The sequence below is a fragment of the Dromiciops gliroides genome, chromosome 3 (assembly GCF_019393635.1).
Source record: "Dromiciops gliroides isolate mDroGli1 chromosome 3, mDroGli1.pri, whole genome shotgun sequence".
Taxonomy (NCBI): Eukaryota; Metazoa; Chordata; class Mammalia; order Microbiotheria; family Microbiotheriidae; genus Dromiciops; species Dromiciops gliroides.
Genome location: NC_057863.1, coordinates 666,878,076 through 666,899,130, shown reverse-complemented (window position 1 = coordinate 666,899,130; position 21,055 = coordinate 666,878,076). Strand labels below are relative to the sequence as shown.

The window sequence follows — 21,055 nt, the reverse complement described above, 5'->3', positions numbered from 1 at the left end:
CTGAATTCTTCCATTTGTTGCCATGTAAAGGTTTTCACAATCAGACTCAAAGCTATCTCTACAGACTGATTTTCCATTACTCCTCTCTCTATGGGCCAGCCAAAGTGGCCCATACACTACATGTCTCCACACAGGCTGTTCCCCATGTCTGAAATGCTCTTGCTCACCATCTCCAGCTCTTATATTCTTTGGTTTTCTTGGCACATAGTTGACAATGAGGTCCTTTCTCAAGCTCAACTGCCAAGTGTTCAAATTCTCCTACAGGGCATGCAACTCTGATGGGCTGGCCACGCTGTCCAAGTGCCAAATGTATATTGGCCTAAAAGACTATTTTACAGAGAAGCAATACAAGGAAGGTGCTCACATAGAGGTAAGAAGAAGCAATACAAGGAAACTTTCAGGGTCTCTCTCTGAAGAACTATGGAACTGGGGCCAGCTAAGAGTCAGGAGGACCTGAGTTCAAATCTCACCTCTGACACTAGCTGTGTGATCCTGGGCAAATCACTTAACTCTGATTGCTTCCCCAGCCCTCCTACACCTACCCCCCCCCAAAAGGAACTACAGAGTCAATTGTGGGACATGGGAAACACTGGTACATGATTGCCCAGAATGGTGTGCCCGCATTAATGAGCAAAACAAAATTGCAGTAACTGAAATGTGATTTTTGCAAATTTAGAGACATCTTCACTACAAATGTTCATATGGACTTTTTGTGCCCAACCTATGCCAAAATTTTCCAAGCTCAAATTGGTCTGATTAGCCAGTCACAACACACACTGTACTTTGACCCCAACATAGTGATGCCATTTTGGTCCTCTTTGAGAATAAAAGACAACAACCACAGACTAACTTCTGAGGCCTCTTGTGATTTCTCTAATGAGTCTTCCTCCTGAAATTACTTTTTATTTTCTTTGAATATATTTCGTATTCATTTACCTAATTCATAAGAATCGTGGCTCTGAGAGCACAGGGACTAGGGTACTCCCAGCCTTGCAATTCAGAGAATCTCTAAATAGCAGACTTAGGTTCACCACTCTCATGCTAATAAAGTTCATTAACCCCCCAACCTCAGGGATGATGTTAATTATAATAAAAGTTATGGTTCAAAAATCCTAAAGTTTATCTAAAATGTGGAAAGTATTTAGTGTAAAAACATCAATTGGGTATAAGCTAGTTTACTCCTACCAATGGGTTAGTCAATAAATATTAAGCACCTACCATGTGCCAGGTGCTTAGCACCAGGGCTATGAGGAAAAGTAAAGGAGTTCCTGTTCTCAGGGAGCTCATAGTCTAATATCCCTCAAATAAAACTCGGTGAGCCTGGGGGCAGCTAGGTAGCACAGTGGATAGAGCACTGGCCCTGGATTCAGGAGGACCTGAGTTCAAATCCGGCCTCAGACACTTGACACTTACTAGCTGTGTGACCTTGGGCAAGTCACTTAACCCTCATTGCCCTGTTAAAGGAAAACAAAAACAAAAACAAAAACTCGGTGAGTCTGCTTCTGGGCATATCTAATTGTGGCATTGGGTCTTTACTTCAGAGCATACACAAGTATCCTGTAGCTGTTTTCTGTCTGCTTACTCAGCTCCAGAGGCCTACAGGTTATTTTTTGAGGTCTTATAACTGCCAAAAAGACACAAATAGGAGGTGGCCACATTCCAGATATAGGACTGACAAGGAGGCCAAGTGATCAACTTGGTGAAGGAAGCCCTCACTGGCCATGTGAAACTCTGATTTTTCCATGTACATTTCATCATCCTCTTATTCAGCTTTATGAATAATAATACCCTTTAAAATTCTGATTGGTACTGCATTAAATGAGCAAATTTCAGCAAAACAATGCTAGAAAATAAAATCATATACATTTTCTATTTGATATGCATGCAAAATATTAAATATTAGTTTATAAATTATGGAAACATAATTATTCATCATCAATCAACAAGTATTATTTAATCACCTAGTGATTAGCACTAAATGCCAGACACGGCGTTGGGGGATAAAAAGAAAAACAGTCCATGCCCTCTGGGAGTTTACTTTCCAATAACTAAGCAGGGTTTATTGTAGGAATGAAATGTGGGTACTCATAAACAATATTATCAACATATTACAGCACACAAACAAAAAAAATCTACACTATATGAAGATGTTCAAATAAAGTCTGAAAAAACAGCATTTGTTGATGATTTAAAGTTAAGAGAAAAAAACAATAGAAACTTTTTTTAAACACAAGACATAACTCTATTTGTGGCAGAGGTGATCAGAAGAACCTTGCATGATTTGACAAATTTCCATCCATTCATCCATTTGATGAAATTTCGGAGCATCTCATGGAACTAGACATTTGCCCCAGGGTATTTCTGGGAGGATGGAAAAAACAAAACAAAACGAAACAAACAACAACAAAAAACCCGATTGGTCTCTAGTGACTGGGGCTGCCTCATACCTGATTGTCAACTAAGAATCAGGGTATATGGACTCTTCAGAAGCTCTCCCTTCTATGGTCTACTAGAGGGAGCTTTGTCCTTTCTGTCCTCTTCTCCCCTTTTTCAAGCTTTCTCTCTACTGGATTTTCAGCAAGAGGTTGGGTAGGAGAGGGAGGGAATTTGTCTTACCCAGCAGCAATGACAACTTACAACAAATATGCATGTTAAAGGAGATAACTGATTGCTAAGAAAAAACTCAGACTGGATTTTTTTTTTTCATTTCTCACATACTAATTAATAGCCTTTAAAACAAATACTCCCTACAGAGTCTGTTTCAGCTTTTTATCCTCAAGCCACATACATGATACAATAACTTATTCCACTCCAAAGACCTGCCTTTATACTTTGCCTGCACCAATGTTTTTTCTTAATTCCCTCCATTTGACCCTTCCATTACTTCAGGATGGAAAAAAGCCATCTACACTTAGAGGCTGCACTTCTTCAAATTCTACTCCACAAAGGCTTGCCATCTGCCTCTCTGAGCCCACCACCTGGATAAAACTGTTCTTTTCAAGAAGAGAGGGGACAGGGAGAACAATCAGAAAGCTACTACAGTAGTCCAAGTGAGATGTTCTAAAGTTCCAAAGTAGGGTATAACCTGAGGGGAAAGAGGACATGGAAGTGGAAACCACAGGTCATAATGACTAGGAGAAGAGGATAGAGAAGGAAAGATGACACCAAGGCTGTACACCTGGGTGATCAGAAGAATGCTTTTGGGACCCTCAATAGAAATAGGAGGAACTGTTAAGCACTGAACTCCTACTGGGAAATTACTCTTTATACAGAGAGGGGTTGAGTGACTTACCAAAGGCCACAAAGGTAGTAAATGGCAGACAGCCCACCACTGACTGACCTGCTGAAGTGAATGTACACAGCTTTTGTTGAACAAACTACAAAGAATGGGGTCTACAGTTTCATAATATTTTATTACCTCACGTGTGCAACTGTATTTTTTGTTGTTGGATAGTAAGTTTAAAATTTTTAAAGGGAAAAATTAAAGAAAAGTATGGGGAGAAGAGAATCCCTTACAAGTAAATAAATATAACACTTTAGTGGTTTTACTAAACATTTTTGTAACCTTGGTTACATAAATGCCTTTTCAGATCCTGCTTGAGCATACTTATTGCAGAACTTGTTACTGTAGGCAGCTAATGTGTATTACAGGAAGGGTGATAAAGGGAGGTATGCTTTTTTGTTTGTTTGTTTGTTTGTTTTTTTTGCAGGTCAGTGAGGGTTAAGTGACTTGCCCAGGGTCACACAGCTAGTGTCAAGTGTCTGAGGTCCGATTTGAACTCAGGTCCTCCTGAATCCAGGGCTGGCGCTTTATCCACTGTGCCACCCAGCTGCCCCCGGGAGGTATGCTTTTTTATCTCTTAAGCCAAAAGATAATGTAGTTGGTGGTGAAGTCTCCCATCTTAACTATACAGGATTTGACAAGTGGCAGTTCTTCATGAAGCCTTCCTCAGAATATTCCATCCCCATCATTAATCATTAATCTCCAACATAAAGTCTGTGATGTCATCAAAGGTTTTGTCAGTTATGACTTTTATATGGTTTCTCTTCAACGTGAATTTTTTAGCTCTTGAAGGGCTCAGGTAGTGCTCAAGGCAGTCTGACAGTCATTATACTTATGGGTTGCCCATTATGAATTTTCTGGTATTTAGTAGGGTGTTCCCATGGCTAAGATTTATCAAATTAGTTGGTTCTTTATAGCTTCTATCCACCACAAGACCTTTATAATGGTCATCATGAATGATCAAAGCTTTAGGAGTTTCCAAATTCATTATATTCATTGGCTTATTTTCCATTGTGAATTTTCTGGTGACAAATGAGGGATGTCCTATGACTGAAGGCTTTTGAACACACACTGCAATGAAAGGGTTTCTCTCTAGTATGAATTCTCTGGTGTAGAACAAGGCTTCCCCTCTGGCTGAAGGACTTGCCACATTTATTACATGCAAAGGGTTTCTCTCCAGTATGAACTCTCTGATGTCTAAGAAGGTGTCCTGTCTGACTGAAAGTTTTCCCACATTCATTACATTTACAAGGTTTCTCTCCAGTATGAATTCTTTGATGCTTATTAAGTTGCCCCCTCTGGCTGAATGCTTTTCCACATTCATTGCACTCAAAGGGTTTCTCACCAGTATGAACTCTATGATGATAAATAAGGGATGTACTATGACTGAAGGCTTTTCCACATTCATTACATTCAAAGGGTTTCTCTCCAGTGTGAATTCTCTGATGATAAAAAAGGTTCCCTCGCTGGCTAAAGGCTTTCCCACACTCATTACATTGAAAGGGTTTCTCTCCGGTATGAACTCTCTGATGATGGAGAAGGGATCTCCTATGGCTGAAGGTTTTCCCACATTCATTACATTCAAAAGGTTTCTCCCCAGTATGAATTCTCTGATGATATATAAGAGATGCATTATGGCTGAAAGCTTTCCCACAATCATTACATTCAAAGGGTTTCTCTCCTGTATGAATTCTCAGATGAGAATAAAGGGAAGTCCGATGGCTGAAGGTTTTGCCACATTCATTACATTCAAGGGGTTTCTCTCCAGCATGAATTCTCTGATGCTCAGTAAGGCTTCCCTTATGGATGAAGGCTTTTCCACATTCATTACATTCAAAAGGTTTCTCTCCAGTATGAATTCTTTTATGTTCATTAAGGTGTCCTCTCTGGTTGAAGGCTTTCCCACATTCATTACACTCAAAGGGTTTCTCTCCTGTATGAATTCTCTGATGATCAATAAGGGACACTCTATGGTTGAAGGCTTTCCCACATTCACTGCATTCAAAGTGTTTTTCTCCAGAATGAATTCTCTGATGTTCAGTAAGGTGTCCCCTCTGGCTGAACGCTTTGCCACATTCATTGCACTCAAAAGGTTTTTCTCCAGTATGAGTTCTCTTATGTTCATTGAGGTTTCCCCTCTGGCTGAAGGCTTTCCCACATTCATTACACTTAAAAGGTTTTTCTCCTGTGTGAACTCTTTGATGTAAAGTAAGGCTAGAATTGCTGCTGAAGGCTTTGCCACATTCATTACACTTGAAGGGTTTTTCTCCAGTATGAATTTTCTTATGTTCATTGAGGTTTCCCCTCTGGCTGAAAGCTTTGCCACATTCATTACATTCAAAGGGCTTCTCACCAGTATGAATTCTTAGATGCAGAATCAGGCTTGAGTTGTTGCTAAAAGCCTTGCCACAATAATGACATTTAAAAGGTTTCTCTCCAATATTAACCCTCTTGTTTTGAGACAAGCTTCCACCATGGTTTAACTCTTTCTCACATTCATTTTTCTTTCCGGGATGAATTCTCTGGTTTTCAGCAAGATGTGAGCTCTTATTAAGGGCTTTCTCACATTCATTACATTTACATGGTTTGTCTCCAGAATGCATTGGATGAAACTGAACAAAGTCTGAGTGATAACTGAATGACTTCTTACAATTATATTTAGAAAGGGTCTTCCCTTTAGAGACTTTACTATGTTTAACTAGGTCTGAAATTAGTTTGATGCTATTTCCTTGTGTACCATAATTCTGGTGACTTTTCCCTGAAGGAACATTCTGTTTTGAAACAAAGATTGAACCTGAACTAAACTTTCTCCCACGTGTATTACTTTCATGGAAATGCCTCTGTTTGCCAAGATTTTTTGGAGTGATTGTTACTTGTCTGGATTGTTTCCTCTGGTTGCTCTTCTTCCTCTCTAGCCTGACGTCACTTTCCCACATCTTTTCCATCTTGGGATCATCCTTTTTGAGTCGTCCCTGGGATGGTACTCTTATATAAATACTCTGCTTTGGAGAGTCCACAGTTTCAGATGTAGTCTCTTGAATGGAAGCAAACAAAAAGTATAAATATACACATTCTCAGTGCTAACTTCTAGGTTCTATTTCCCCCATAAAGGAGGAGGATGAACAATATGGAGAGTGCTCATTCATTTGAAGCTTTTTCTTCTCCCTTACTCATTTCACACCCTGGGGCTCTCCCCTCTCCTACTATCACCCTTCCCCCCTTAGTACATTCTGTCCAAAAAGTGCACCTTCAGCTCACTAAGGATGATAAACCCCCTCTACATTTGCCCTTCATCCCAGCCTCCCCCCCTTTCCAACAAATTGCCCACATTATCATCCACATTCTCATTTATCTTCAATCTTTCCTTATCTAAGGGTTCCTTTCTTGCTGCTCTCTCTCCCTCCCTCCCTCCATCTACCATTCTTCAAAAAAAAAAAAAAAAAAAAGAACTTCACTATATCTTACCATCACTGACAGGAATCAAACTTTAACTCTCCTCTCCTTCTTTGCTCAATTCCTTGAGAAAGTGCCTCTACTTCCTCTTCTCTGTCTCTGGCTTCTAACTTTATCACTCCACTGAAACTACCCTCTCCAAAATCATCGATGACATCTTCATTGCCAAATCTAAAAATTATTTTTCAGTAATTATTTTTTATGAAGCTGCTCTCTCATGGCTCTCCTCCCACCTGCCTGAGTCTCCTTTTCTGAATTATTATGTATATATGTAGGCATACCTCACCCTTCTATCCTAGAACATCTTGCCTTTTCTCTCTACAGTCTCTCATCAATTATTCAATTATCCCCTTCATGGAGTTAACTTCCAAGCTCATACAACCATCTCTAGCTTCTCTTCTTAGCTCCAGTCCCACATCACCATGTCTAATATGCAACAAATAAGGAAAAAAGGATTTACTAAGTAATTCCTATGAGCTTAAAACTGGGCATATATTAATAATGCTCTGGGTGTCTCTAACTCAATCGTGTTCAAAACAGAACTCATCTTGACTCCCAAAACAGCCCCTCTTCTAAACATCTCAGTCCCAAATGAGAACACCACCGTCCTTCCAGTCATTCAGGTTCACATTTGATTCCTTATTCTTATTCCTACATATTTAATCAGTTGCAAGTACTATAGATTTTGACTCTACTTCTATAAATCTGTTTCATTCATCCTCTCCTCTCTACTCACAGGCCACCATGGCCTTTAATAACTCTCTACCTTAACTACTGTAAGAACCTTCCAATTATCCTCCCTGTCTCATATCTTTCCCCTTTCTAATTCAGCTTACACACAGTTGTTAAGGTGATATTCTGAAAGCACAGGTTTAACCATGTCAGTTCCCTGTATAATAAATTGCAGTGCCTCCCAATTATCAATAGGATCCAATATCAACTCTTGAAGGGCCATTACAACCTGGCTCCAACGTACCTTTCCAAACTTATTTTTTATTATTCTTCACACAGTCTCCTTATAAGTCCCCCACATGCTATTCCATTTCCTATCTCTGCATTTGCACAGCTGGCTTCCTACCTGCAATGTGACTCCTCCTCACTTCTGCCCTTTACAATCTCTAGGTTCCTTCAAAGCTCAGCTCAAAGCCCTCTCTTCAACAAGATCTTTCTTAATCCCTCCCCAAATACTGTGTATGTATTGTGTACATGTGTATATGCACATGTTGTTTCCAAGAAGCAGGGACTGTTTCTCTTTTGTCTTTGTATCTCTAGCTGGCATACAGTGGGCTCTGAAATGCTCACTGACTCAACAACTGACCTGATGGGGCCAGAACAGAGGTGAGACTTCACACCTCATGTTCTGAGATTGTCAGGAATGATTAAAGCCTCCATCAGTTCTCAAAGAGGGAAACAAGAGTTGTGCCAACAGATGGCCCCAAACCTCTTATTAAAATAAGAAGTGAGGACACTGCTGAAAGAGAGGCTAAGGTAGGGAGGCTTGAGAAGTGAAGTCTTCTTTAAGGAAGCTGTGGAGTAGTGAAGGATATTCACATGGATGAGGGGTTAGGATTGTTCTCTGCCCCAGAGTGGTGACAGATGCTTAGGCTTGATTTAAAAAAGAAAAGCTTCCTTACAATTAGGGCAACAGAAAACTGGAAGGGATTGTCTCATTAACTGTTCCCAAGGAAATGCTGAATTGACCATCTGTCAGACATGGTGTAGAGATGATTCCCATTGGTTGATGGCCTCTCAAGCTTCTTTCCTCTTAGAAACCTAACAGCAAGTGGTAAAAGGAAAGCAATGACCCAAAACAAAGACAAACTATCAATACTGACCCTAAAAAAAAAACTTAATTAAGATCTAACACTCAGAGGCATTCACTTATCTTTTCTTGTGGCCCAGAATACTGATGGAAGTGGGGAGACATGAATTGCCTGCCCTACCCTCACCATCCACGCAACTTTCAAAACTACAATAAGGAGGGCAGTCATGGTGTAGGCCAGGGGCAGTTTCTGTTCACTTTGCCTATGGGTAAGGAATATTTAAGTGGGTTTTTTAAAGACTTTTTTGGATGGGAGGGTAGTGAGAACCCTAGAGTACATCATTACTTTGACTTTTTTGATTTACAATGACTTTTACCTGCTCCAACCTTCCTAAATTCCTTTCTAATTGTCAAAATATGAGAAACAATTTGATGTAGGTAGGGCTGTGGAGAAACAGACACACAACTACACATATGATGGAATTATGACTTAAAAACTTTGGAAAGTATTATGGCAATATACCATAAGATCAACCAAAAAAAAAAATATACACACACACACACACACACACGCACACACGCACACACATATATAAGACCTGTCTATGCAGAGCATTCATAGTAGTATTTTTTAAGAGTAAAAATACTAGAAACAACCCATGTGCCTAATAGGGAATAACCAAACCAATATTATTATAGACATATAAAAATATATAAGAAGTCTAAAAAGAAGTAACAAGGTTACCAAGATATATGGAAAGAGTTGTATGAGGTGATACCAAGTGAAAAATGCATCATCTAAACAATAACATACACAGTGACAACAACTGAAAAAATAAACAATCTGGGATAATCACAAAAATTTAACAAATGGACACAGAAGCTGATGTACCTTTTCATTTCGATACTGTTCAATATATAGCTTTGTGGTTCACTATCCAGGCTTGGGTCACAGACCCAAGCCACTGAGAAGGGGATCTGCACACAGGAATGGCATCTCCTTGAACAGGAATACCATGGGCAGAATACTGGCATGCCAAGAAAAAGAGGAATTTCAGTGTGGTCCAGAGCCTTGCATGCAGATCAGGGTCTCATTTGCAGCATGTAACTCAGCCTGAAGACCAACCACCAGGGCAGGAATCCCAGACCAAAGGAAAGGCTTCCAACCCCACTCTGAGCCAGCAGGTTTTCCCAGCTGGCTTATAGGGGTGGAGCCTAGCAACAACCCTTTACTCAGACCTAAATCCAGGTCAGGAAGATGCCAAAGTCAGACTAGGGGGGCAATCAATAATCAAGAGTTTTTTCCTGGATCAGACCCCTTTGGGAGCACTGAAAGCCTGATCTGTCCCTGAGATGCTGGAGCACGATACTCAATACCCCAAGAGAGCAGAAACAGGATGAGCCCTGACTTTCCCTCAAGGAGCACCACAGAACCTAGCCCTGACTTAAGTCTTACGTCAGGGAGAAGGCTCGAAAAATGGACAAGCAAAAAGTTAAAAAAACAACGAAAACAACAACAACAAAAAACCTCTCCATAATGAGCTATTATGGTGGCAAGTATGCTCAGGACAAAAACCCTGAAGAAACACCTACAAAAGCAAATCCTCAGTGAAAAACACAGCTTGCAGAGAAACCCAGTTAGAATGCTTGGAAAAGAAGAAGCAAGGGGCAGCCAGGTCGCGCAGTGGATAGAGCACCGGCCCTGGAGTCAGGAGGACCTGAGTTCGGATCCGGGCTCGGACACTTAACACTTACACTTACTAGCTGTGTGACCCTGGGCAAGTCACTTAACCCCAACTGCCTCACTAAAAAAACAAAAACAAAAACAAAAAGAAGAAGCAAGAATTTTAAGCTAATGATTCCATAAGACAAGAGCTATTAAAACAGAGTCAAAATACTAGAAAAATGGAAGATGATGTGAGGTATCTCACGGCAAAAACAACTTACCTGGAAAACAGATCAAGTGGAAAAAATTTAAGAATCATTGGTATACTTAAACACCATGACCAAAAAGAGTCTAGACATTGTATTTCAAGAATTTTTTTTGGGGGGGGGGGGGGGCAGGGCAATGGGCTTTAAGTGACTTGCCCAGGGTCACACAGCTAGTAAGTGTCAAGTTGTCTGAAGCCAGATTTGAACTCAGGTCCTCCTGAATCCAGGGCCACTGCTTTATCCACTGTGCCACCTAGCTGCCCCCTTACCCCCAATATTTTAATGTAAACAGTTTATCCTGATTTGGTCCTTTCTCATTATTCATCGATGTTGACCTTTTTGTGTCTCTTCACTCTTGTATTTGAACTTCATAGTCTCTGTGCACCTTTGGCCTTTTCATCAGCATGCTGGGAAGTCTTCTCTTTCATTAAAAGCCCATTTTTTCTGCATAACCTTGGGATCAGTTTTGCTAAGTAATTTACTCTTGGTTAAAGGCCTGTTTTTTTGCCTCCTGGAATATTGTTTTCTGAGTTCTTTGCCCCTTTATACTTGTGGTTGGTAAATCCTATGTGACCCTCCCTGGGACTCCGCAGTACTTGAATTCTTTCCTTCTGGCTTCATGTAATATTTTTTCTTTGACCTGGAAACTCTGCGTTTGGGCTGGGATGTCCCTGGGAGTTTTCACTGTGGGGTTTCTTTCAGGAAGTGAACAGCGGATTCCATCTATTTCTACTCTGGCCTTTGTTTTGTTTTGTTTTTGTTTGTTGGTTTGAAGAGCTATGGGCAGTTTTCTTTTAAGATTTCTTGACGGGGCTGCTAGGTGGCACAGTGGATAGAGCACCGGCCCTGGAGTCAGGAGTACCTGAGTTCAAATCCGGCCTCAGACACTTGACACTTACTAGCTGTGTGACCCTGGGCAAGTCACTTAACCCCAACTGCCTCACTAAAAAATACCAAACAAACAAAAACAAAACAAAACAAAGGCCAGAGTAGAAATAGATGGAATCCGCTGTTCACTTCCTGAAAGAAACCCCACAGTGAAAACTCCCAGGGACATCCCAGCCCAAACGCAGAGTTTCCAGGTCAAAGAAAAAATATTACATGAAGCCAGAAGGAAAGAATTCAAGTACTGCGGAGTCCCAGGGAGGGTCACATAGGATTTACCAACCACAAGTATAAAGGGGCAAAGAACTCAGAAAACAATATTCCAGAAGGCAAAAAACAGGCCTTTAACCAAGAGTAAATTACTTAGCAAAACTGATCCCAAGGTTATGCAGAAAAAATGGGCTTTTAATGAAAGAGAAGACTTCCCAGCATGCTGATGAAAAGGCCAAAGGTGCACAGAGACTATGAAGTTCAAATACAAGAGTGAAGAGACACAAAAAGGTCAACATCGATGAATAATGAGAAAGGACCAAATCAGGATAAACTGTTTACATTAAAATATTGGGGGTAAGGGGGCAGCTAGGTGGCACAGTGGATAAAGCAGTGGCCCTGGATTCAGGAGGACCTGAGTTCAAATCTGGCCTCAGACAACTTGACACTTACTAGCTGTGTGACCCTGGGCAAGTCACTTAACCCTCACCGCCCCTGCAAGAAAAAAAAAATGTTGGGGGGTAGAGAGTATGTGATCCATATGTCACCTCTGAACCCTGTCATTGTCAGAGGTCACAGAGGGAGTCTCATTAGACAAGGCCTGGGAATGGTTCTCTAAGATCTTGATCTTAAGAGAGAGAGGGGAAGGGGAACACACTGGGTGGGGGGGGGAAGGGGGGGGCAGCAGGGTAGGTATTTGGCAGGGAGAGGGGAAGGGAAAGTTTGGGGAAATTTCCTCACATAATCGGGGTATGCAAGCAAACATCTGTACAAACAAGGGGGTGTGTGGGGGGAGTAACTGAGCCCTGAACCTCATTCACATCTCCACTGGCCAATGGAGGGGATACATAAGCACACTCAGACAAAGCCGGGTACAGAAATCGATTTCATTCAACAGGGAAATAGGAGGGAAAAGGAAGAAGAGTGGCAGGGGAGTGAGACAGAAGGTAGAGTCAAGGATAAACAAAAGTATTTACAACACAAAAATGTGAATCTGAGGGGGTGCCCATAAATTGGGAACTGGATAAACAAGCTGTGATATATCAATGTGATGGAACACTATGGGGCTGAACTTCCATCAGCATCATGAACAATCACGATTCTAGAAGACTGATAATGAGACGCTCTGTCCACCTCCAGAAGGTAAAGGACTCAGTACAGAATGAGTCAAATAGTTTCTTGGACATGGACCATAACTATACATGTCTGTAATGGGCTTTATTTTTTTTCATATTCTCAATCGGGGAAGGGGGGGGTCGGTGTGGGAGGTTGCAAAGGTGGGTTTGGGCTGATGAAAACAAATAAAATACATATTTTTAAAAAGAGTGACAGAGGCATCAGCAACATGGTTTGCTAACATATGTAATGGGCATCTTCTTAGTCTAGGAGGCTATTACATCAGACAACTCTGGGTGTTCTCTTTGGGAGAAGGCTGGGAGCCTGCCCCGCTTGGCCAACACTTGCTCTTTTATCTGGTCTCCCCTCCCCTGCCACAGCTGCCAAGTAGGCCTTCCTCAAACATCACACGACTGTGTTTATATGATGAACTGTCCGGGGGCACCCTGTAGCTCTTAGCATACAGAGGAAACTCCTCTCCATGGCTCTGGAAAGAACTGATCACAACTCCCCTTTCCAGACTCCCTTCCTACTCTCGGGTGCGGCCAAACTGGCCTTCTTGTTGACCATGTGAACAGGGAGTCCAGTCCCCAGCTTGGCAGGTGGTTGGTCTTCCTGCCTGGGATGTGTTCCTCTTCCCGGCCCCCACCTCAGAGAAGCAGTTTTACTCTGACACTCACCTCACGAAGCTTTTCTGGATCCATCCACTATCTTCTGGATCTAAACTTCAGGGGTTTATATATCCTGATCTCTGACCATGTTTGGATCCCCTGGGAGAATGTAAACTCCCTGAGAAACCCAGAACCTGGCACAGCAGTCAGCACACAGGAGGTCTTTAACAAACACTAGCTGACTGATTGAACACTCCCAAGGGGCTGGCTGCTAACTGACCGGCTGGGCTGCAGCTTACCACAACTCCTTTCTGTCTGGCTTTTCTTCACTCACCTGGACAAAGACCTCTTAGGATCTCTCCATCTCGCATCCAAGGTACTCTTCCTCTCTCCAACTGGGAGATCACATCAGGTTTGGATACTGGAAGCCCTACCCCTGGAGAAAGAAATTCAAAAGACAGCCAGCAAAGAAGTCAGTCCTAGCTCCCTACGCCTCAGGCAAACAAAAGGGTCTCTGCTTCAAGGGAGGCTCATGACATCTCAGGAGGAGGAAACCTATTGTATCCCCAGAAAGATCCAAGAGTCATAGATCGAAAGCTGGGAGGAAAGAAACCCTCCCAGGTCACGTGGTCCAGCTGCCTCGTTTCACAGATGAGGCAGCTACGGCCCAGGGAGGTGGCCTCTCTTTGCCAAAGCCCCACAGGGAATAAGTGAGGCAGGCACTCTTTCCTTTTGGTACAAAAGTGCCTTTCAGTCATAGGGTGATTTGCATTCAGAGCCAATTAATTATCGTTTATTTAACCAACCAGTGACTACCAGGACAGTGGCGTCTTCAGGAACTTTCCCTCTGCCTTCAGAGAAAGATCTCTGTGTGACTTCTCTAAGTGGGGGAGGGGGCACAGGCAAGAGGAAGCTCCGACCACTCTAATGACACTGGGGTCTCCAATCACGTCAAGCAAAGAGCAGTTATTCACCTGGGAAGCAAAGGGAAACCCTCTGTTTCTCGGTCATCCAGGAGTCCATGAACTCTTGTACACGATTTCAGCAAGTCAGAACTCAAGATAAAGGCTTCAGAAATCCCCTAGCACCGAGTGAGTCAAGAGTGTGGGTGAGAAAGAGGTCGTCCTTACCCAGGGAGACAAGGTTCTCATAGTTCTCCAGCATCACGTCCCGATAGAGGCTCCTCTGAGAAGGGTCCAGTTGCCCCCACTCCTCCTGGGTGAAGTCCACAGCCACGTCCTTGAATGTCACTGATACCTGGAACGTGGAAGACACTCCAGATCATTCGGGGACTGTCCCTTCACCAGGTGCCATTGAGGAGAAGGAGCTCAAGTCAAAGCCTTATTAAGGACCTCCTCTAAGCCAGGCAGAGTGCTAAGTGCTGTGGAAGCAAGGTCAAGAGTGAGCCCGCCGAGAGCCAGCTCGGATCCGGCTTTTACACATTCTCTCACTGAACCTCAGAACTCTGGGAAAGAGGTGCTATGATCCATCTACATTCTCCAGATGAAGACACTGGGGCTGACTCACCCAGGGTCCCACAGCTAGTCGGTCTCAGGCAGGATTCAAACTCATGTCTTCTTGATTCCACGTCCCGAGTTCCTTCCACTGTCCCCTAATAGTCCCTGCCCACTGGCACACAGGGAGCACTTCATCAACTCTCACTGACTACTGACGGTGAATCCCTGAGTGCCAAGGACCATCTCGGAGGAAACAACACCTCGGCCAGACGTAAGGAGTAAGACATAAGGAACAGAAAATGGGACAGACAACAAGGGAGGCAAAAAGGGCAAGGAGACTTACCGCCTTCTAACAGATGGCAGAAAACCTTACTCAAGAACTGAACTCCCTGAAAACTGGGATGAGCCCAACAGAAAAAGATGCCGAGACAAAAGAAGGATTAAAACAAAATTAAGAGAGTGATATCAGGCACACAGTATCAAAAACAGGTCAAGGAGAGAGAATCTCAGAACCAAATGACTAAAAGTCATGACCCTAAATCCCTCCAAACATCTTGGATACCATGTTTGAAATCATACATGAAAACCGGCTAGATTACTTAGAACTGGGGTGTCACACCCAAATAGAAATAGATCCCTGTGGGCAGTACATTGACTTAGAAAATCACAAATTAACTTTCTCTGTCATACAGTATTTAAACATTTCCCAGTGACATTTTAATCTGATTTGGGCTGCTCTTGGGAGTTCTGAAGGCCACAAGTCTGACACCTTTGTCTTAGAACCAGAGAACAAAGTAAAAATAGAAAGAAGCCACCAGTCATCTGCTTACGGAATTCCCCAAGTGGAAACTCCCAGCAAAGTCAGAGCCAAACACGGTTCCTAGGTCAAAGACAAAATTCTACAATCAGCCAAAAGGAAAGCTCAGGTACAAGAAGCCATAGTCAGGGTAACATAAGAGTGTGAAGTTATCACCATAAAGAAGAGGAGAACTTAGAATATGATACTGCAAAAGGCACAAGACAAAGGCTTTCAACCAAGAATAACCTATTTGTCAGAACTGAGCATAAGACCTTTAATGAAATAGATTTCTAAGGAGTCTTGATGGAAAGGCCAGAAATAAACAGATACTTTGAAATGGAAAAGTAGGAAACAAGAAAAACATAGGAGAGTATAAACATTTAATCAACTGACTATAATGTAATAAACATTATCTTCTAAAGGGCCTTTGAAGAAGGAACTAAAAGTTTACAGGAACCCCAATAACTTCATCCAAAAGAATTAGTAGGTCGAGGAGCAAATAATAGAAAATTTTCTTAAAGAAAACAACAAAACAAAACTTGTGGGATATACTTTTTGTCTTCACTTATTTCGTACTACTTTCTACCTCTAAAAATCAATAAAAGGGAAAAAAGAACAATTCAGCATGCAAGTAAAATAATTAGAAAAGCAACGAACCCCAAACTCCCAATTAAAAAACAAAGTAGAAAGTGTTTCAACCAGAAAGCATAACATCTAAGTAGCGTAGAAACAAAGAACAAACATTCTAACTAACAGAGAAAAGCTGACAGTCTTTCCAATGAGATCATATGAAAAGCCCATGGATGCCCATGATCACCATTCCTATCACTGCCTAGCAGTACTAGATCTCAAACCACAGAATAAAACAACCATCATCAAAACAATTTGGTGCTACTTTTCAAAGGGAGGTCAGGCATGGAAGAGAGTAAGTAGACAAGAGACAGAAGCAGACTTAATAGCCTAATGTTCTACAGACCCAAAGGCCTCAGCTACTAAGGGCAATTGTCACTAGATGAAAAACTGCTGGAAAAACGAAAAAGCAGTCAAGCAGAAGTCATGTACAGACCAATGATTTCAAAGTGAAAACCAGGACCTCTTCCCCCACCCCGCCTCAGCCACACCCAGGCAGGGTCTCCAATCTGGCTATCACACTCAACTGTCCCACTTCCACACTGTTCTCAAACTCCTTCATGTGATTGTGATATTCTGTCGTGCCATCTTTCCCTCTGCCCCTCGGTTCTTCCTCAGGCCAGCATCACTGCTGGCCATGCTCCCCCCTTCCCTACCTTGATGTGGTAGAGACCAGTTCAAATAAACATTCTCCTCTGTCCTCCAACTCCATGCCAGCACTTAATAGGCCCCAGAGGCGGACTCCACTCAGGGTCCACTACTTTGCTCAATCTTCCACTGACCATGGCAGCTCTTCTGAACCTTGTTGTCTCTCTCCTCCAGCCCCGCCGCCCCCAGGCTGCAGAAGCACCAGTGCCCTCACTCTCTTAGCCAACTTCACTGATACATGTTGGCCATTTGGTGGGAGCACACTCTTCCCACCTCCTCTTGCTCATTCCACCTTGCCCTTCTCCTGATCAAAGCAATTAAATTAAAGGTTGGCAGACAGGCAGCACGCTGGATAGAGTGCCTGGCCTGGAGTCAGGAAGATCTGAGTTCAAATCGAGCCTCAGACATTTATAGTTGTGGGACCAGGGCTATGGCACTGTTTGCCTCAGTTCCCTCATCTTTAAAATAAAAACGGGAATCATAACAGCACCCAACTCCCAAGGTTGTTGTTACGACCAAACGAGGTAATGTTTGCAAAGCGCTTAATACAGTGCCCGGCATATAGTAGGTATTATATAAAATTTGGCTATGATTATTGAAGATGGGCAAAGAAGAGATCACACTATCGTTGGTTGCAGATGCTATGATGGTATACCTGGAAAATCCAAAGAAATCCTCAAAGATACTAATCTAGATAATGAACGGCATTAGGAAAGTTGCAGGCTACCAAATGGGCCCTCCAAACTGCATTTCTATATAACAATATTAACCACACTAAACACTAGCACTCCTATAGCACCTACTGTGTGCCAGGCACTCTCCTCCGTGCTTTACAAATATTCTCACTTGATTCTCAAGACAACCTGGGGAGGTGAGTGCTCATCTCATCCCTACTTCACAGTGGATGAGACTGAGGCTGACAGAGGTGAAGTGGCTGGCCAAGGTCCACAGCAAGTGAGGGCCTGAGGCTGCTTCTAAACTCAGGCTTTCCTGACTGAGGCCCAGCATGCGATCTACTGTTTGTTCCATTATAGAACTTGATAGAATTCATGTAGAAAAACAAAAGATTCTGACTCTCAGAGGAAATGATAAAAAGGAGAGAGGAAGAGGAGCTAGCATTTCTAGGCCTCAAATGATCTAATAAAGGAGCACTTGTCAAAACCATTAGTTAAAGTGTAGAGCACTAGATTGATGGAACAGACTAGACAAGGGATAATTTGAAACAATGGAACTAAATGACCCAGTGTTTGAGAAAATAGAAATGATAAATCACCTAGGAAAAAACTGCTTATTTGTTCAAAACTGCTGGGAAAACTGTAGAGCGGTTGGGCAGACATTAGCATTAGACCAACATGTTACACCACACTCCATAACACATTCTAAATTGATATGCGACCTTAATATTAAAGTTCATACTTCCAAAAGTTGAAGCAGATCATATCTATGGATAGCAGATGTATTTTTAAACAAACAAGAGCTAGAGGCAATTGGCAAAGATAAAGTGGTTAGCATCTAACTTTCTGTCCTTTTTTTTGTGGTGAGGCAATTGCCCAGGGTCACACAGCTAGTAAGTGTCAAATGTCTGAGGCCAAATTTGAACTCAGGTCTTCCTGAATCCAGAGCCGGTGCTTTATCCACTGTGCCACCTAGCTGCCCCATAGCATCTAACTTTCAATACATGCATGAAACTGAAAAGTTTACACACAGACAACATCAAAGCACCTGAGACGAGAAAGGAAGTGGCCAAAAAAAAAAATCTTTATATCTAATTTACCTGATAAGGGTTTGATACCTAAGATATATAAACAATTAACACAAGACTGAGCCATTCCTCAAATAGAGAAATGGTCAAAGGATATGAATAAACAGTTCTCAAAAAAGGAACTCAAAGCATTCACGAACATAAGAAAGAAATGCACCAATTCACAAATAAGAGAAATGCAAACCAAAACAGCACCAAAGTTTCACCTCTTACCCTGCAAATTGGCAAAAAATGACAAAAATTGGCAAAAGTCAATGTTGAAGGGGCTGCGGGAAGATAGGCACAACAGTACAGTGCTGGAATGCTGAAAGAATTTGGGAAAACAATTTGGAATTATGCAAATAAAGTTCATCCTCTTTGAACCAGACTCCATTATTGGGTTTATACACACCCCAAGGAAGTTATTGATAAGAAAAAACAGTCCCCATGTACTCCAAAACATTGATAGTAGCACTCTCTGTGAAAGCAAAGGAGTGGAAACAAAGGTGACATCCATCAAGAGGAGAACGGCTAAACCAATTGTGGTAGGTGAGACGGAATACTACTGTGCTGTGAGAAATGATGCATGCAAAGAATAGAGAAGCAAGGAAAGAGCTCAATGAACTGAAAGAAAACAGAACCAAGAAAAAATATATACACAGTCACTACAGCAATTTAAGTAGGAAAATATTTAAATAATAAAACAGAAACAGAAAAAAATGACTGCACAGAACACCACCAAGTGGCTGTTGTGAAATTATGAATAATAAGCACAGTTAGCAAGAAAAGATGATCATGCTTCCCACCTACCCTTTGATGGAACTGGGAGGTCCGCAGGGGTGGCCCGGTGCTCGTGTTTTCAGGCTTTTTCATTGTATTGATCAGTTGTACTGGTTTTTTTCCTCTCGTTTTCTTTTTTGCTTTTGTCTTTAAAAAATATTTTTTTTTGTTATATGGGATGGCCCTCTGGGAAGAGGAGAGGAAGGGATATTGGGGAAAAGTATGATGATATTAAAAAAACATTAATAAAAACATTTGAAAATACAAAATTTAATTCAAAATTTTTGTAAAGAAATAATGAAGGGAATAGTTTCAGAGAAACCTGGGATGATCTTTATAAACTGATGAAGAATGAAATGACTGAAGATTGGTACCTCTGAGCCACGTGCTTTGTGCCTATCTCCCCACGAGAAGTCCAAGGATTTCTTTCATGGTTTCCTTCCCCTCCCCTTCCCTTCCCTTGCCCCTAAATAAACTACCATTTTATTTTAACTAAAAAAAAAAAAAAAGAAGAATGAAATGATTCAAAAAAGAAGAACAAGTTATGCAGCAATAACAACATCATAGCAAAAAACCAGCTTTGCAAGATTGGCGACCTCTGCTCAACGCAACCCCACATCGTGACTACAGAGAAGCCTGCAGCCCAGAGCCCACCAAAAAGCAGGAGAAGGCACATATTTCTGGACACGACCAATTGAGGAGCACGCCCTCCTTGGCTGTGCACATCTGTTATGAAGGCTTTTTCCTTTTTTTCCACCAGGGAGGGGGGATTTGGGGGGACTATCTGCCGGCACACTCTCCAAAAGCGAAGGAGCTGCTACACTGCTGCCTTGCTTGAATAAAGCAGCATCTTTTAATAGGGGAGGAAGCACTAAGGGTCGACGGTCTTCTGGGCCTGATCTGACCAACAGCAAGAGAGAGGAGATCCAGGCACCACCCGTAGATCTGAGGAGGCTAATTCTTCTGCTGGATGGGCAGGGGAAGTTGGCCCAAGATGGAAGAGAAACTATTCAACCAATCAATTCTGAAGTTTCCAAGGAGAATGACAAAAACAGAGCTGCTAAAAGGGGCCACGTGTGGATACAGAGGGAGTGAAGTTAAGATGTGAAAGGGACACACCAGAAGCAGAGGCTGAAGTGTGGGTGAAGATGAAGGAGCAGAAGGAGCCCTAAGAACAGTGCTATGAACACCAATCCCCAGAATGCCACCGGGGAGCACCAGAGAGGCTTTCTGTTCTGTCAAAGAAGGGCCAGGACAGGAAGGCACTGATACGCCTCTGAAAAGGAACAGTGGGGAGAAGGCTGAAGTAGACAACGTTTACTTTAATGTTGCTTTCTCTCTGAAGGAAAACAATCTTCATTAATTGAGCCCTAAACCCTTGGAAGGATGGAGCAAGACTGGGGAGCAAGCGACAGAAATTCGTGGTCAGTGAGGAGACAAGCACCAAGGAGCTCTTCTCCATGAATTCGAGTCTACAACAGAGAACACTGATGTGATTTGAACCATTGTCAGTGGTCTAGGGAGCGCTTTGGAGAAAGGGGGTACAGTGGGCTACAGAAGGCCACAAGTCCTGACTGCCAGACACGGAAGAGGATGGAATCTTCGAAGTATCCAGGCAAAGCCCTTGAGAGCATCTTAGGAAGAGGATGTGTTGGCAGCAAATGGAGAGGAAAGCAGGGGACAGGAGGAGCCAGGGAGGCCTCCCTGAAAATAGGCCCTGTTCTTTCCATGCCCTTGGCTCCAAAGGG

The 21,055-nt window shown here is 42.4% G+C and overlaps 1 protein-coding gene across 4 annotated transcripts in view; it reads right to left on the bottom strand.

The window, feature by feature from the left end:
* Positions 1-204: 204 nt before the first annotated feature.
* Positions 205-21,055, bottom strand: part of LOC122748610 (zinc finger protein 420-like) — a 28,824-nt gene continuing 7,973 nt past the window's right edge. For 2 of the 4 annotated variants that reach the window (XM_043994337.1, XM_043994338.1), the window contains 4 exons: positions 19,338-19,493; positions 14,383-14,509; positions 13,587-13,688; positions 205-6,317 (listed from right to left, as the gene is read on the bottom strand). In XM_043994337.1, coding sequence (XP_043850272.1) covers positions 4,285-6,317; positions 13,587-13,688; positions 14,383-14,509; positions 19,338-19,493 — 2,418 coding nt within the window. In that variant the 3' untranslated portion in view covers positions 205-4,284. Of the gene's footprint in view, positions 6,318-13,586; positions 13,689-14,382; positions 14,510-19,337; positions 19,494-19,681; positions 19,698-21,055 lie in introns of those variants that run through there. The other 2 variants (XM_043994340.1, XM_043994339.1) reach the window with 2 other exon arrangements.